Source organism: Fukomys damarensis, unplaced genomic scaffold, assembly GCF_012274545.1.
Source record: "Fukomys damarensis isolate Sample0158 unplaced genomic scaffold, DMR_v1.0_HiC HiC_scaffold_35, whole genome shotgun sequence".
Classification (NCBI taxonomy): Eukaryota; Metazoa; Chordata; class Mammalia; order Rodentia; family Bathyergidae; genus Fukomys; species Fukomys damarensis.
The window spans coordinates 37052779-37071422 of record NW_022900947.1 but is presented as its reverse complement, the minus strand read 5'-3'; the positions used below and the strand labels follow the sequence as shown (position 1 = coordinate 37071422).

General features: G+C 34.9%; 1 protein-coding gene across 2 annotated transcripts in view; it reads right to left on the bottom strand.

Moving 5' to 3' along the window:
• Positions 1–18644, bottom strand: part of Gabrb1 (gamma-aminobutyric acid type A receptor subunit beta1) — a 382896-nt gene that overhangs the window by 25177 nt on the left and 339075 nt on the right. For both annotated transcript variants that reach the window (XM_010640191.2, XM_033758852.1), the window contains exons 6-7: positions 3069–3206; positions 2813–2965 (exon numbers count right to left, since the gene is read on the bottom strand). In XM_010640191.2, coding sequence (XP_010638493.1) covers positions 2813–2965; positions 3069–3206 — 291 coding nt within the window. The remainder of the gene's footprint in view (positions 1–2812; positions 2966–3068; positions 3207–18644) is intronic.

Genomic DNA, 18644 nt, shown 5'->3' with positions numbered 1-18644 from the left:
CAAAAAAAAAAAAAAAAAAAAATGATGACCAGTTTGAGATCTACTGTATTCCATAAATTCATAGTACATCCAAATTTTCCAAGGTGAGGGCTGCATTTTAAAATAATGAATCATTCATGCTAAGGAATCACCAAAAGAAGAAGCATATAAGAAAGTTTATGGCTTACATCACTTACTAAAAAAATATTTCATTTATGTATCTTTTAGATACAACATAATCTCATTGTTTGGATTTTTCAAATATTACCTCTACTTTCTTGGTCCCACAGCCTAGAACAAATAAATTCTGTTAGGAAAAACCTTCTTAAAAATTGATTTTAGAATTGTGAAAATAATTTAAATCCATAAACAGAAATCTACTTTGCGTTGCATAAATTCATGATTAGGATGAAATAATAATTGGCAAAAATAAGAAATGAAAAAAAAAAGAAATTGAAATGTTGTGTAGATAGTTGGAGCTGCAATATAATGTTATACTTTTTATGGTGTTTTCTAGATTTAAACACCTACAGTTATGAGTTATCTCCTATGGCTGTCATGAGAGCATATTGAGTATGAGAGCAAAAGCCTATTAATCTTTTTTATAGATGGGTAAACAAAATTTGAGATTAGGGCATCCATCTGAAGGGTAAAAATTTAAGGAGATGTTAAACAACAGTATTTAAAAATAAACAAAGAAATGAGTTGGTATTTGAGATTTGGTGAAAGTGTTTTAAAATAATGGCAGAAAATATTAAATGGATAGAAAAGACAAAGGAAACTGGAAAGGGAATGGGAGATAGCAAAATAAAAGGAAAAGAAAAAGAAAATTTGCATGTCTTTTTCCACTGATTATTCTAGATATATAGATTCTGTGATTCAACAATTATAATTTTTGAAGACTAGATAAGGTAGGAAGTCAGGACTACCATATAAAAATTAAAATAATTCACATCAGTGATTAATTCAGATGGTCTGGACTGATATAAAATGCCATTATGAGTGGTCATATTTATTCTTTTGAACAAATTTTAAAATTTTATCTAAAATAGTTATAGCTACTATGCTTAAAAATGCCTAATTCATTTACAAATTCACTAATTGTATGTCTACTTTAGTCTTTGGTTAAAATTTTAAGGAAAAGGATTAGTAAATGAATGCCTTTTAAAATTACATATGTTTAAAATATGTCAGATTTACATTCCAAAATAGATTGAATCAGCATATTTATAGTCTCACATCTCTAATATCTCCAGTCAAAATATTATTAGCTTTGAGAATAGATGCACCAAGAGAATCACGGTTCATGAATTTGCTAGCTATTCTTCCCTGCTGAGGACATCATCCTGTTTTTTTTTTTTTTTTTTTTTTTTTTTTTTACAATAATCATGGCACATGCACATGGCATACTCACATTCAAAGAATATGTACAGAAACATGTGAATAATAGGATAAATTACTCCTTTGCTTTCTTTAGTCTTAGAATGTTTAAAGAAGCTGCCAGCCCTTGACATTGTAAGCCTCATAAATAGGTGGTAAAGGTGATTATTAGTTTAGATGTGAAAGTGTGTAATGGTTATTTAACCCAGCTCAGTAATCTCAGAAGAGATGTAATATATTCTCTTAGCCAGAAGTGATGCTCGTGAGTGTGTGTGTGTGTGTGTGTGTGTGTGTGTCTGTCTGTCTGTCTTTCTGAATAAGTCCAGGAAGTGATTACTAAAATGGTTGAAGTTTAAATAAAGAAGCATATCTATAGATACCCAGAATCATCAGGCACACCTTACAAATTCTAACTTTCAATGAAGAACTTACAATCTCAAGTATAACCTTTCAGGTTTCAGCCAATTATTCAACATGGCAAGATTAATTCTAGATTTTGTTCTACCAAAAAGAAAAACATTTTTTATTCTGGGTTGATCAGAGATCATTAATATAGTTGATAAACTGTATGTGCTTCATGCAATATAATGAGCTCCATTTAAAGGAGACTCAGCTTGATATGTTTTAACCTTAGTTAATATTCTAAAGATGGTGTTTCCCAAAAACTGATGTAGCTTGTAATGATCACAAGGCTTGGCTTTCTTCAAGTCTATCTAAAAATAATGAGTTATGCCGGCGGTTTAGCTCAGTGATTCTGCTGCCTGCCTCGCAAGTGCAAGGACCCGAGTTTGATTCCCGGTACCAAAAAAAAGGAGTTGTAAGTGTTTTACACAGTAAAAAGCAGAGAACAAAGAGGAAGTCATCACAAATTTAGAAAAAATATGTGTACTGTGAATTTAAAAATATACTTCACAAAGTGCATAGATAGGAATATACTCCAATAATTGTCTTTCAGGTAAAGCGCTAAAATATATTTAATTGTAATAATTCATTATAAAGAATTGTTCTCATATTTAGATGATTTTAAGTATTCTTATATTAAATGATTTTTTAATTGAGTTTATTGGTACATTTTAGGTATACAGTACAGTTACATTCATTATTGGGATCTTGTACCTTTACATGACAGGTCTTGGTTCTCATTTTTTCCCCTTGTCCCTGCCCTCCCTTCCCCCACTCCTCTCCTTCCCATTTAAAAACACTTTATTTCCATTTTTTCATTTTCTCATATTTTTTTCTTTTCCCTTATTACCTTTCCCCTACCCTTCCCACTTTCCCTACACCTTTAGCCCTTTTCTTCCTATTTCACACTGTCAATTTAAATGGTTTTAATCTAAGCATTCTTTTGATATTTTCTTCATCTTGTGATAAGAAAGTCCTTGCATATGAACCCTAATATGGGCTTTTGTTTGGAGGTACAACCCGTCGCCTCTGCACTACTGGGAATGCATACCTAGTGCGACTCTGGCTGCAGACGCATCGTAATTGATCCAAAATGACACCCAGGATAGAATTGTAATCAGTGTAGAAGGCATGTAGGTTTGCAAAATGAAGTAACCGATGTTTCTCTTTAGACGAAAACTTAATGACAGTCGTGGATATGCTCCTGAGTTGAAAAAGAAAGAAAAGAAAATCCAAGCATCATTGGATTGCAGTCATCTTCTGCCTTTGCAGGCATTTCTAGTAAACTGTGGAGGAATCATCCTCACCTGTCGTGAACTCCACTTTTTTGGACACCATCTTGTAGTCAACAATTGAAAACTGAGGGAGCTCAATTTTATTAACTCCAGTTACTGCTTTCTCTCCTCCGTTCCAGTAAAACTCAATGTCATCAGTGGTGTAGCCATCTGAAAAGAAGCAACACTGCCTAGTTATATAGAGTTCAGGTGGTCTAGAAGTTCATACTGAAGACAATTTTGGAACTAGAGGGAAGATTCCCAGCAAATGATGATGAAGTAACATTGCTCTAATTTAGAATGGCAGATGGGGCTCATGTTGAGTTCTGCTGCTGAAAGGTTGGTACTGAGTGCATTGTGAACAGAGACGCATATGGCTGTAGTGGACATGAGCTTTAGATCATTTAATGATATCTGATTTTACTGCTTCACATTTATTTTCATTGTGTCTACCAACAGACACTCTTATTAAAGTGAGAGATGGATGAATTCCAGGGATCTGAAAGTAGACTTTGGGTATGCATTATCTTTCAACATTGACTGCAACAAGTAATAACAATTGAGTACACGTTTGATAAAAGGGAACAGGAGACAGGAGAGGAGTACAGTGAATGACCAAATCTGCACATATCTGTTAAAGGGCCCAGGCATCTAAAAGACAAATGTACATTTCTTTTAGAAAATAAGTCAAGCTTTTACTTTTATTCTTTGATTAAAGCTAATAGTGCAGCTAATATGTAGGTAAAGATTTTGAGATCTAGATGAGATGTGATTGAAAATTAGGATGTATGTGTAAATAATAACTTATTACAGTGAAAGACACATTGCCATTATATGAAATTCAAAATTTTCTCCCTGTCTTCAAACATACTCATCTCATTGCTTTTGCTACTTTCTGGAGCAGTTCTAGAAGTCCTTTTTCATGAGATTCTTTAGTTGTGTTGTTATAGCTGCCTTGGTGTCCTGAATCAACTCAGCATTAATTCTGATTTTAGGAAGAGTCAGAAGTCACATAGTGCCAGATCGGGTGAGGACATGCCATGTTTTTAGGAGCCTGCTCTACTGTTAGAGGAGGCTGAGCAGCAGCAGCATTCACAGTATTTTTGATCATCACATCTCATAAAGTCATGAAGGAAGACTTGGAGAACTGCTTCAGAAAGTGGCAGGAAAGGTGAGATAAGTGTATTTGAGGCTGAGGGGAGGATTTTGAGGGGGATCAATGGCAATGTGTCCTTTCCTGTCATCATTTCAAAAATGTAAACATTCACCATATTTTTCAATTACTGCATTGTGATTTGTTGGTAAGACTTTGATGACTTCCTATTTTTGAAGGTGAATAAATTTAAGAGGAACATATAGAAGATTATCCTTTAGGTCTTCAGCAGATAAGGTCCTATGTTGGTGACCGATGAAGGTCTGTCTCCCAGCTCAGAAATGGCCTCTTTAAATTGGATGTGGTAGTACAGCCCTGTAATTCCAGATCTCTGGGAGGCTGAAGCAGGAGGATTGAAGTTGTATTCTCTTCTTCCTAATCAGCTCCCTATTTTATGATCACATATATGAGTGATTTGCATAATAAGAATGCTTAGGTATATTAAAAAAATCTAAAAATAACATGACAAATTTAATTATTTTTTTTCTTTTTATCAGTGTGAGACAAAGAAGATATTTATGAGTTTAATGTATATTCACCTCACATATAAAAGTATCAAATCATTTTCTGTATTAGAATTACTGAAGCTTATGTTTAAAAGATAACCCTAAAAGCCTTTTTAGTAGATAATACGCTGGCCTACTTTTGATTAGAGCCACAACATCTTTTCAAGAGATTAAAAAATAGCTTTACAATTTGGAAGTTGAATGGCAAGTGTCAAATAATTGTCACCAATTTACCACCATATAAATGAAAGAAATTTAACGATATTTCTTTTTTTTAGGGTAAAAAAAAGCTGTGCCAACTTTACTGTATCAAGTGTTTTAAATTCTTCTTCAAAAGCTCTTTGTAAAACATTCTTTTCCCTGACAACATTGAATTCACAACTGTATTTTTGTTTCTTTTTTGCCACCCTATAAATGTTATTATGCATATACTTTCACGTATTTCATTTCTTTTTAAACTATCTCCTTTTATGTCCAACAACTTGCCCTTTCTGAAAAAGGTAACTTTTTCATACATTTTATTATGACCCGATGTAGATGCAAAAATAGAAAATGCAAAAATAGAAAATATTTACTTTTAGATGTAATTGCTGGTGTCCAAGAGACTGTGAGAGTTTTCTTTTCTTTTGACTTTAGCACAATCTAGTTGGAACTCATTGGCATATTAGAGATTTAGGCCAAGTTTGAGTATAACTCTCTGAGAAAGGCTCTTAATGTGTCCTTGAGAATCTGGTAAGAACCTATGACCAACTCCATGAAGGGGAAAGAAAGGAAGGAAGAAAGAAATGTAGACATACAGATGTATAATTTCCATACCCAGGAATAGAAGAGCTTATTGTTAATTTTAGGCTTACTAAGTCAAATAGGTGATAGATTACAACCTCAAAGTGGTCCTGAATTGTAAGTACATATGGGAAAAACATGTAAGCAATCAATTAAGTGTTGAAGGTCACAAAGAGCTAGCAGCTTAAGGTTGAAGGGGTGAAGAGAGCAGGTGAGATAGATCAGCACCTCATGTTACCTACTGCCTCTGAAGAGCATCAGAACACTTCAGTACTGTAAACAATAAAAAAGTGAAACAATGCAGATTTGAATAGTACAGTCATGCACCCTTATCTGCAATTTTGTTTTTTGTGTTTCAGTTACCCAAGAGTTAACTATGGTCTGAAAATATTAAATAGCAAATTCCAAAAATAACCAATTCATAAATTTTAAGTTATACAATGTTGTAATATGATAGAATTCCATGCCCTCTTTCTCCATCCTGCCCAGGAAGTGGAATCACCCTTTGCCTAGCATTTCCATGCTGTCCTGTATGTACTACCTACCTGTTCATCATTTACTGCCCATCTCAATTATCAGATCAACAGTTATGCTATTTTGTCAAATGCTTTTTCTGACACAGGAAACAGCAATGATAAAAATTAAGCAATAAATGAAAGTTTGACTTAGTTATGCAATATAACATCTATTGAGAGGATATGTTTTTTGTCCTTGATTGTTAATATAATTGCATTTATTCATTTATGTATGTTGAACCATTCTTGCATCTCTAGGGTAAATCTGACTTGGTCAGGGTGTATGATCTTCTTGACCCTCTGCATTCTGTTTGCTAGTATCTTATTGAGGCTTTTTGCATCTGTGTTCATTAGGGAGGTTGGTCTGTAGTTCTCTGTTTTGGTTGGGTCTTTCCCTGGTTTTAGAATCAAAGTAACACTTGCTTCCAGGAATGAATTTGAAAGTATTGCTTCTCTTTCAATTTCATTGAAAAGTTTAAAGAGTAGTGGCAGTAGTTCTTCTCTAAATGTTTTGTAGAATTCAGTAGTGAAGCTATCTTTGTTGGTAAATTTTTAATTACATTTTCAATTTCACTGATTGTAATTGGGGTGTTTAGAATTTTTTATATCTTTTTCATTCAACTTTGGTAATTCACATGTATCTAGAAATTTGTCCATTTCTTCTGTGTTCTCCATTTTATTAGAGTACAGGCTCTTGAAGTAAGTATTGATGATCCTCTGGATTTCTGCTGAATCTATTGTGACTTCACCATTTGCATTCCTAATTGCATGAATTTGAGCCTTTTCTTTTTTTGACAAGGTTGGCTAAGGGTTTATCAATTTTATTTATTCTTTTTAAAATACCAACTCTTCAATTCATTGGTTATTTTTTTGTATTGTTCTCTTAGTCTCTATTGCATTGATTTCTGCTCTGATCTTTATAATTTCCTCCCTTGTACGAGCTTTAGATTTCTCTTGCTCTTCTTTCTCTAGGAGCTTAAGATTCAGCATTATGTTATTTCAGCTCGCTTTGTTTGCCTAGTGTGGGAATTCACTGCTATGAATTTCCACATAAAACTGCTTTTATTGTATCCCATAGATTCCTGTATGTTGTACTGGCATTGTCATTAAATTGTAAAACCTGTCTAATTTCTTCTTTAATTTCCTGTGACCCATTGGTTGTTCAGGAGAGTGTTATTCAGTTTCCATATTGGTCTGATAATATACATGGGATAAATTCAATTCCTTTGCATTTACTTAAACATGTTCTATGAGCTATCATGTGGTCTATTTTGGAAAATGACCCATGTGCAGCCAAAAAGAATGTGTATTCTGATTTTGTGGAATGGCACATTCTGTAGACATCTATTAAGTCCATTTGTTCAAAATCTTGGTTCAGTTGTAGTATTTCATTGTTGATTTTTAGTCTAGATGATCCGTCTATTTGTGACAATGGGTATTGAGGTCCTTAATACAATTGTATTGTGCTAATTTGGTGTTTCATGCCTCTTAGTATTTGGTTTGTATAGTTGGAAGCATTAGTATTTGTTGCATATATATTTATGATTGTCATCTCTTCCTCTTGGATTGTTCTCTTTACAAGGATGTAGTCAACTTCTTTTTCTCTGTTAATTAATTTTGGTTTGAACTTTACTTTTTTTGCAAATAAAATAGCTACCCCTGCTTTTTTCCAGGTTCCTGTCATACGGAGAACTATTTTTCATCCTTTTACTTTCAGGCTATTAGTATCATTTTCAAGTAGCTTTGTTTCTTGTATACAGCATATTGTTGGATTTTGCTTCTTAATCCATTTTGCCAGTCTATTTCTTTTGACTGGTGAATTCAGGCCATTGACATTGATGGTTATAACTGATATGTATTGACCTATCATTGTCATATTACTTTCCTGTTGTTTGTCCTTTTTTTATTTTTCTCCCCCTCCCTTTAACTTCTTGCCTATTGGATTTGCTCTGTCATGCCTCATGAAGTTTTGACCTTCATTGCCTTTTTCTAGGATATTTAAAAAAATTGTTTGGAGTGCTGGTTTGGTACTCATGAAGTTTCTCAGGTGTTCTTCATCATGAAAACATCTTACTTCTCCATCAGTTTTGAAAGATAGTTTTGCAGGATACATCAGCCTAGGTTGGAGTTTGTTTTCTTTTAAAGCTTGAAATACTGCACTCCAGGCTTTCCATGACTTGAGGGGTTGTGTTGAACTGTCAGTTGTGATTCTGATGGGTTTTCCTTGCATGTAATTTGTTTCTTTTCTCTAACTTCATGCAGTATTTTGTACTTCTGTTGGGTTTCTGGCATCTTGATTATTGTATGTCTAGTTATAGATTTCATTTTATTGTAATCAGTTGGAGTCCTATATGCCTCATTTATCTGTATGTCAAATTATTTTGCTTTGTTTTGGAAGGTTTCTATCATTAATTCTGTGTAGAGTTTTTTATGTCATTTGTGCTTTCTCCTGCTTTTTCGTGGACTCCTATTAATCTTATAATATTCTTCTTTGCATCATCTAGTAGCTGCTGGATTAATTTCTCACGGTTTCTTACTATTTTAAAGAAATCTCTCTTTTCAAGGTCACTGACTGCCATCCTATCCTTGATATTTGATTTCTTTCTTATATTGGGCCTTCATTGTTTTCATTTCTTTCCTATGCTAAGCATTCATGGCTTCAATCATGGACCTGAACTCATCTATTTTTTTTAATTTGTTTATGTTCTAGAGTTTATAATCATGCCTTTTATCTGGGAAATTATTTCTATTTTGAATATTTCTAGAGCCTCATTCACCTGTTTTTTTACTTCCTGTGCTATCAGTTCAGATTGTTCAGATGGTTGATTATCAGACTTTTCCATCTTGTTTTCCCCAGAATTTGCCTTTGGTAGCTGAAAGACTGTGTCTTCTTTAAATGTCTTTTCATTTCTATTATTGTTGTTGGTATAATCCTTGGTTTAATTCCTAGGTTGATACTTAGATATTGCTTATTGTAAGTATCTTTGTGGCTAGTATTTAGAAACCTTAAGGAATGATTGCTTCTTGGAGGTGTCTTCCAGATATACCTAGTCTTTAGGATTTTAATAACTCTGGGGCAATCTCATTTTCACTACACCAGGAAAGATAACAGATTAGATCAATCATAACAATAGCCCAAGTGATAAAATCAGCAACAACAATAGAATCAAACACAGTTTAGAAAGTGACAATTTATGGTAGTGATTAATCTATCACCTTTAACTGTGTGAAATAAAACAAAATCAAAGACTAGCCCATAATATGTTTATAATGAATAAACTGATCAAAATGGTAACTTTACCCTTTGAGTTGGATGTAGAAAGAGTAAGGCCCTCTTATTATTCACTTCTCCTCTAGCTCAGAGCAATGGCCATTAAGACTCCTTGTGCTTTTGTAGTTTAGATGAGGAACAGGGGTAACTAGGAAGCCAGAAGTGGGGGTGGGGGGCATTGCCGGAGGCACCCTGGTGGCTCCATCCTCACTGGGGGTCCACTGGTGGCAGGGAGGCCGGTCTGTTAGTGGGTAGGGCCTAGGTTGGAGAAGCCCCACCCCCACCCGTGCTGATGGCTTCACACAGCTCTAGTGTTTCACCAGGGGTCCGCTGGTGGCCTGTTATGGAATTAAAGTGCTTATGTACAAGTAACCCTTCTTTGAGAGAGTGAGGGAGATCACTTTAAAAATTTTTAACGATTAATTGTTATAATTGTTCTATTTTGTTATTGCTGTTAATCTCTTACTGTGCCTAATTTAGAAACTAAACTTCACCTTATGTATATATATGCACAGGAAAAGTATAGTACATATAAGGTTTGGCACTATTCGCAGTTTGAACAGTCCACTGGGGTCTTGAAACGTATCCCCTTGCAGCTAAGGAGGGACTACAATATTCAACAGTTCAGTCAGTGGTCTGGCTTTTCTCCCCCCACAAGCTCACTTGCACTTTGTTTAAGTAAAACCCATTAAGCACAGCGTTGAAAGCACTGAGATAATTACAGATGATTTGGGAAAAAAAGAATTCTCACACAATTTCAGGTGGATGCTTGAGTTCTCATGGAAGTGATAATGACAGCTGGATCCAAAGAAAAGAATAAAAGTTTAGAAAGACACTATTATTCAAAGGTTACACAAGAACATTTTGCCACAGAGAAAGAACATCAATTTACTCACATCTAAACAACTTATTTACCAAAGGTTTTCCTCTATGAACCAGTGACTTCACACAGCGCCTCAAAGCCTGAACACTTGGATACCAATGATGTGTTTCCTAGCAACAATAGCTACACAGAAGCTCTTGAAATTTCCTCTCAGCCCCTGGGGACTTCTTAGCAGCACAGAAAGTGCAGATAAAATTAAGTTGATGTCAATGGATAAAGATTCACGGAGCTAGTAAAACGTAGAAGTATCTGGATGTTAGTGTTCCTGTTTGCACATTGAAAGATTTTATTTTGGATGCATTTTCTAATCAGGAAATAAAAGTGTACTCTCTACTGTGCTTGATAGAATGAGAGGGTTGGCCATGTATTGTACATAGAAACATTTTAGATGCATAGAAATTTAAGCTTCTAATCCATGAGTGGGCAGAAATAAACAGACTCCCTTTTGTGGAAAAGCCATAACAACATGTCACATTTCATGGTGTGGATCTTGTTTGGCTCAGGTCAACTCAAAATACAATTGTCTTTGTTAGGTTGATTGTCTCAAGGTTAGGGACCAATCCAAGTTATTATGCTTTGAAGGTATCCCCTAATATTCATGTGTTGGAAAGATGATTACCAAAGCAGCAATCTTGGAAGGTAGGGACTTTAAGAGATGTTTAAGTCATGAGGGTTCCACTTTCATTAATGGAATAATATTGTTGTGAAGGCGTGTGAAAATTTCAGTGACTTGAAATTACAGTGATACATGCATACCCATGTTTATGGCAGCACAATTCAATTCACAGTAGCTAAATCTTGGAAGGGGCCAATATGTAAATCAATAGAAGAATGGATAAAGAATATGACATTTACACACAATGGATAACTATTCTGCCATAAGAAGGATAAACTTGAGTCATTTCTAGGAAATTTAATGCATCGAGACCACAATGTTAAGTGAACTAAATCAGGCACAAGCTTAACTATTGCATGGTTTATCTTCCAAAGTATAAATAAAGAACAAAATAAGAGATAGATAATAGGAAGTAGGGAGGGAGATCTTTCTCAAAAGGGAGTGACATCAAGAGATGTAGTGGGATGGGAGAGAGGAAAGGGAAAAAGCATGAAAATAGGAACTAAGATGTGTCATGTGCAGGAACCAACTCCACATAAGGAATGTAAGCATTACACATTGGAAACCTATGTGCCCCCCAAAGGAGATGACATAGATGAAGGAGGGAGGGAAAAGGAAGGTGGTGAAAAAAGGAATTAATATGTATTACATACTGAACCAATTCCCAAAAAGAAATGTAAACATTAAGTACTACAAATATGCGCTGATTAAAACACACACACACACACACACACACACACACACACACACATTCTCATTTAAATACGAATCCATTGAATGACTTACTGTTTGACCAGTGCTTGAAAGTTTGAGTATTCCTTCAATATCCTGGTGTAATTATCATTTTTTTTCAGTTAACCAAATTGTTAATTAGGTTGTAAGATTATTATTAGAGAATATGTCCTTATAATAAACAAAAAATTCTATTTTTGAAGAGCATCTGTCATCTAATCCTTGCATACTCTTTGTAGTAATAGAAAAGCCCAGTAGTTTTTCTACATAATAGGGACTCCTATTTTTGAAGACATATAGTTCTTTTATTCTCTTTTTCAGGCTTTGATTCTTCCTATGATGTATTCAGTGTTATGAAGATTTTTTTCCTGCTCAATAGTTTCCAGCTTGATTATGTGCCCCTTGAAGTACAGAGCCCCAAACTCAGAGGTAGTCACATTTACCTTTCTTTTTTTTTAAAAAAAAAACCTATCTTTGTGCTTTCTGGCTCCAGTTTCTCTTGTGCAGAACTACACCAAGGTTAATCCTGCCCTAGTTATTGAGTCACTCCTCACTGAAAGAAGAACAAAGCAGCAGCAAGATTTTGAATGCATTATGTTCTGACATTTGGGATCTTAGAGGTAGGCATATTTTCTGGTTCTGAGGCATATCCTGAACAGTGCCCTTGTTTCTTAACAGATCTAAATGAAGACCCAGTGAAAGTTCTGGACAATCCAGCTTTTCCCCTCTCCACTCAAGCCTTGACACGTGCTATGTTTGACCAATATGTAAATCTTCAGAATGCATTTACTAGAGTTTTGCTCCTTCATATCTGTGTGTTTTCACTGCTTTGTCCACTAGATCATTCTGATTTAAAAACTTAGACCACAGACATTATATTGAATGAATTAAAGAGCATTTACATTTCATGCTAAACAGAATTGATATATCACTCTAAATTACTCAATTGTTAATGCATTATATTAGCTTTAATATTTCCATTTTCTTTATGTATTTTAGAGCTAGTGATTTAAGATCCTTAAGAAGCTTTCAGCATCTATGCATATCTATATGTCTGTCTATCTATCTGTCTATCTCTATATTTGCAAGTAGTGATTGATGTTTAAAGGGTTTGGTTTGAACCCTAACAATAATGGGGTTCTAGTGCAATGACCAAGATCTCCTCTCAATGCTTATTTACTTAGAATATATCCAATTTCTCCTAAATTCCCAACTGGTGAGAATCCTGTTATCACCAGATTCCTGACCCTTGCCATAGCCGATCTTGACTTCTAAACTGGCTAATCATCAGTAATTTCTGAAGATGAGAAATTGCCTGCTGGGTTGGACTACATGTGACAGGTTATATCCTTGGTCTGCCCAGCTGTTTTTTTTCTGAGACCAATTCTTCATGACTTATTTGACCCACTTTACCACTTTTCTCATGCCATGGCATTAAGAGTCCTATGTGCTTTACTTATTATAAAAGGCTAGCAAAATCACAATTTTTAAATTCTTGTCCCTACTCTTTTAATCAAGCAGCACAAGTTCAATTAGCTTTTTCAGTAGTCAAATTGCTTTTTCCCTTTTTGATTCAACTATAGAGTATAATATTGTCTCCATTATATTATATTTAATTTAATTTGACTCACTGTTTTTGTCTGTTTGTTTTAGTACTGATTTGCTTATCCTCTTAGTTTCATGTTTTTTGCAAATTTGAAAAACATTTCTCTTTTCCTAATTCCCTTGATTGAGACAAATGTGGAATGGCAGAGACAAGGAGAAAGCCCTGTAATGCTCTTCTGGCAATGTCCCCTAGGCTAATAGGAAAAAAATGTTAAGCAGTATTTTGTGGGATGACACCCTCATTTATCCATTTAATATTTGCTTAATTGTTTTTAGCCTCAAGTCTGTTTCTCCCTATTTATCACACTTTCTCAATTCAGTTATTTTGCAGCACTACCAAGTAAGAAAGTGAGACCTGACTTGATTTGTGTTTAGAGAAATCAGGCTGCCTCTATAGATTACTGATTCCTTATCTATGGGCTAGAGTCTTGGCTCAACTGAATCTCACCAGACCTAAGCTTCTCTACAGAATTTACCTCTCACCTTCTGGCATAAAGAAGTGGTATATTTCATTCTGTGAATGCTAATAGCCACAGGATGTTTACAAGAAGCTCATGATAAAAACCTCCTCCCAAAATGTTCAGTTTCCTTTAATAAATGCTAACTCAATTATATTGCATTAATTTGTGTAGCTGGATATATTGTAGAGAAATAAACAAATATTGCTCTATGGCTAAAATATGGGTGAAGTGAAAGATGATCTCACGTGGAAATGCTAATCTTATTTTTAAATGTTTGTCTTGACATATTTGTTACTAATAAAATTTTCTCAAGAAAGCCTCTAGACATCTCCATTTTATTTGTCTTAATAGTTAAAGGAGTGAATTATTTATGTTTTAGAATAAAAATCCTTACCCATCTATGTCCATGGGATACTAAGAAATATTTTTTGGCCCTCATCCTCCCTTCCTGATGCATAGCTCCTAAATCCCTTGGGATATCCTGGGTGACTAGAGCACCCTTTGTTCTAATGAGATGATTCTGATGAGACCCAGAGAACTTCAGGATGTGAGCAGATTGCCAAAAAGACCAAAGCTTGATTAGAAGCTTGAAACTCCAGTTCCAGGAAAGGAAAAGGGGCTGAAAACTGAATTAATAATCAGCCACATGTACATGATGGACTCTCCTAAGAAAAACCTTAATGATGTGATTCATAGAGCTTCTGGGCTGGTGAGTACATCAAGGTGCTGGGAGGGTGCATCTGGGGAGGGAATGGAAACACTAAGCCCCCATAGCTTGCTCTACCCAGCTCTTCCATCTGGCTGTTCCTGAGTTGTAGCTCTTATCATAATCTTGTAGAAGAAAATAAACTCTTCCTGAATTCTACAAACTGCTCTAGCAAGTTACCAAATATTGTGGAAGTTGGTGAGAACCTCCAGTTTGTAATTAGGTCAGACAGAAGTGAGGTGACCTGAAGACCCAATTCTTGAAATGGGTACTGGAGAAAGGGTAGCCTAGTGGGTCTGAGCCCTTACCCTTGCTAAATTTACATAGTTAGCATCAGGATTGAACTGAGTTTTTGGACACCCAGCCAGTGCCTGGAGAGTAGGAGTCTTCATTAGAGTTTGGAAAATCCACACTCAAAAAATTCTGAGTTAAAACAACTCAGAATTTGCAATTTATATTAATAATTATGGAGAAGATTTTTATTTTAGGATACCTGAGGTCAAATGTTCTTTTTTAATTCTTGAAACTTTCTCATATTATCTATACATTTAACACACATTCCAACTCCTTGCATCAATCTTTTTAAGAAAGAAGTTCTTAAAGAAGAAAGTGTTATTCTGCAACAATAACACATAGGAAAAAGAATTAAGCAGAAAATCTAAATAAGTATGTCAATTTCAAAATAGTAAGATTACTTTAAAATCTCATTTAAAGCTGGATGTTATTTAAGAGACTCTGATATATATGGAATTTTTAAAGTTATACATCATGGCCTTATTGGAAGAAATCAAAACCAAATTTTTTTTTAATTTGAAGGAAGAAGTCACTTCTAATTTTGAAAAACAAAAAATATTTTCTAAAGTATAAACTCCTTTTGAGGATAAATACAAGTAAGCAAAACAGAAACTAAGACAATTATCTAGGTAACTGAAAGGCAATACTATTTAAACCTTAATGTAGTGGCATTTGAGATCTGATTTCTAGTTTGTATAGAAATTACAGTTCTCTAGTACTTTTATTGCCACCTTATATCTTAAATGTGGGAAAAAAACTGAGAATATCTTTGTGGTATTGTTTTAAAATCATAGAATCCTGGTTTTATTCTCTCTCTTTCTCTCTCTCGCCTCTCCCCCTTCCTTTTTCTTTGGTTGGGGATGTCATTTTTCACTGAGAAATTCTGATGTATATACAAAGTACAAATGTGACAAAGAAATGCATTTTAGGAAACATTAAAATCTAAAAAAAAACCAGCTAAAATGAGTCATGGTAAAATAATAATATGTTGCTAAGAGAAAACATAAAAATTTGTATGTGTATATGTAACCGAAAATATATATGGAAATAGTTAAACAGTGGTTATACCTGTTAAGAGTTTGAGTAATTTTTTGTTTCAATAATTTTATGTAATAAACATGCAATTCTTTCAACATTAAAGACGCAATGAGTAATTTTTCTTGAGATTGCCAAAATTGTGTGTGAAAATAAATATCCAACCTATCTAAATTAAATAAATAACCTGTAGAGGGCACTCAAGATCTTTCTGTATCCTAGCCAGCAACTTCACATGGTGTGATTTATTTTTTTTTAAATTTTATTTCTCTGTTTGTTACAGGAGTTTTGGAATTTTTATGACAATTTAACTTTGGATCAGTGATTCTCATAAGGCTTTACTTTGAAATTCATTAATATTAAATGATGCTAGTATGATTATGAATAATATACCTTGTCATATTTAGATTTTCAGCCAGGAATATATTTAAATACATGCAACTCTAATGGATTACTAAGCAACTATAACAAATGATCTGTTTTGGTATATTTAATGCTCAAGTTATAATCTTTTCACTAACATCTTGAAAAGGGCAATCTACATTATTTGGCTACACATATGAATGAATAGATCTCTATGTGATGCAGATGTTATGAATGCATTCTTTACATCACTCAGTTCTGATTATATAGCCAATAGCATAGATGCATCTAATTAAAAAGTGCCATTATATCAAGTTAGAGTTTACTTTCTATTTTTATAGATTTATTTGCCTGGATCCTGGTTTCTTTTGGTATAATCCAGGTTTTTGAAATATCATAGCCTTACTCACTCTCAGATGACACTCACTAAAGCCTCCTCAATTCATTTGCTAAATCTGATGCCTTTTCCTTCTGAAGAAGCAAAGTATGTGGTCTCTGCCCTGGATTTTCTGACATACTGCATATTGCCTTACATAGTACCAAGCTCTTACATCCAAAAAAAGAGGGGATTTTATTATCCAGCAAAGTGGGTTTTCTCTGGCAATTCTCAGCTATCTTCAAATAGCCCATGTTATTTGAATCTCCTCTGGAATCGAGTTGGATAGGCTTTGCAAATTAGAGGCCAGGAGCTTTTGTGGTTGACCTACTATGATGCATTCTTGTATAATTTCTTGGCTTTTTAAAAATAATTTCTTGGCTTTTGAAATCCATGTGAATAGAATGGTACAGGGCTGACAGTTCAGTTTGTACTGTATCTCTAGCTTATTTGCACTCATTCCCAAATGCTGGACTGCTGTCAAAGGTTATTGTGGCAAGCATGCTGGGCACAGTACTATCTGTTTTTAAAATTGCATTGCATCTGGACCTGGCCACTCCTACCCCCAGCTATCTGATTATTATTGGTTTTGCTGGAATTGATTTTTCACTCCATGTAATTTGGCAGTTACACTGATGAAACATGTGGCTCGCTGCCATTTTACTTATATTGAAGGGTTTATTTCGGATGCCCATGAAATACAAAGACAGGCAAATATAAGTTTATCTGTAGAGCTGTCTGGTGTGGAAGCATTTAGCAATAGCAGCTAGGAAAGGGCATTGCTCTGTAGTTATTGCACAATCCCAAGCCTGAAAAGAAAAGCAGTGATTATAATTTTCCCTTTTCAGGTGGGGAAAATGAAAGTGATGACTTTCATGACCTGATTGGGAAGACTGAATGCTTCCAAGTTTCTATCTGTGGAAATGGGGCCAATAATCTGTGCTACCTGACTCACAGGGAAGATAAAAAGGCCATTCTGCAGAGTTACAGCTGCAGAGTGCTTCTTAGAAGCCATCCATCATCAAAACACTTAGAAGCATTACACAAGCATCACATGTTGCTTCAGACTGGGTTTATAGCAGCACTTCTCAGCCTTGGGTGAATTCCACGGCACTGCCAGAGGACCTTTGGCAACATTTATTTTTGATTGTCACAACTTGGGTTAGGGGTGCTATAGGTGTCTAGTTCGTAGAGGTCAGGGATGCTGAGAAATTTCCTACAAGGAACAGGACTGGTGGACCATAAAAAGAATTATCTATCCCAGTCCATCAGTAGTGCCAATACTGGAAAACTGGCTCACAGCTATAAGATGTTGTGCATGGCAGAATGGTATAAGTTAAAACCACTTGTATTGGTGTTAAGTGGTGCATAATGACATCTAGCTTTATTCTAAGGGCCTAGCATTTTTAGGAAGGGAAGATGAAGAGTTGCTTTGTAATCAAATCATAAATATAATTTCTTCCCTGTAATTCTAGTGCTTCATCTGTCCCCCCATCCCAGTCCAGACACTGAGAGTGTGGTCACAGACTCCTCAGGATGGGTACACAGCAAAGGGGCCATTGGGGAACCTGAATAATAAGGAAGATAGAAGCCTGACTACACATGTGAGCTGCCTAAAAAAATAAAATTCTCTTCACCCCAAACTCCCTCAACAAATATACTAGGTTACAGACACTTTAGGGGAGGGATGAGAGGGAAGAGAAGTAGAGAGGGAGGAAGAGTCAGATGTGAATTTGAGCGAGCCTGTTTGCCTCTGCATCTTCTAGATAGGTTCTGGAATGGGAATGTGTCATTAGATACCTCTCTCTAGTTCTGACATATTAAAAATACATAGGGAATTAAAAAAACCTGATAACAAAAAATAACCAAATAATCTATTAAAATGGGCAATAGTTCTCAATAGATTTTTTTTTCAAAAAAGGACTTACAAATGGTTTATAGGTATATGAAGGTTTTCAATTATCACTAATCAGAATAATTAAAATCCAAGTTATATATTACTTCACTCCCATAGGAATAGCTATTAGCAAAACCAGAAAAGATGACAAATGTTGGTGAGGATAGGGAATCCTTGTATTCCATCAGAAAGAATGCAAAGTAGTGGTGGTTCTTCAAGAACCTGAAAATAGGGCTGAGGATTTAGCTGCCTGGTGCCGCCGCCTGCCTCGCAAGCCCAAGGTTCTGGGTTTGATCCCCAGTACTAAACAAAAAGAAAAAAAGAAAAACCTGAAAGTAGAGCTACAATGTGATCACACAATCTTACTATGGGTTATATATGCAAAGGAAATCAATGTGTCAAAGAGATATATG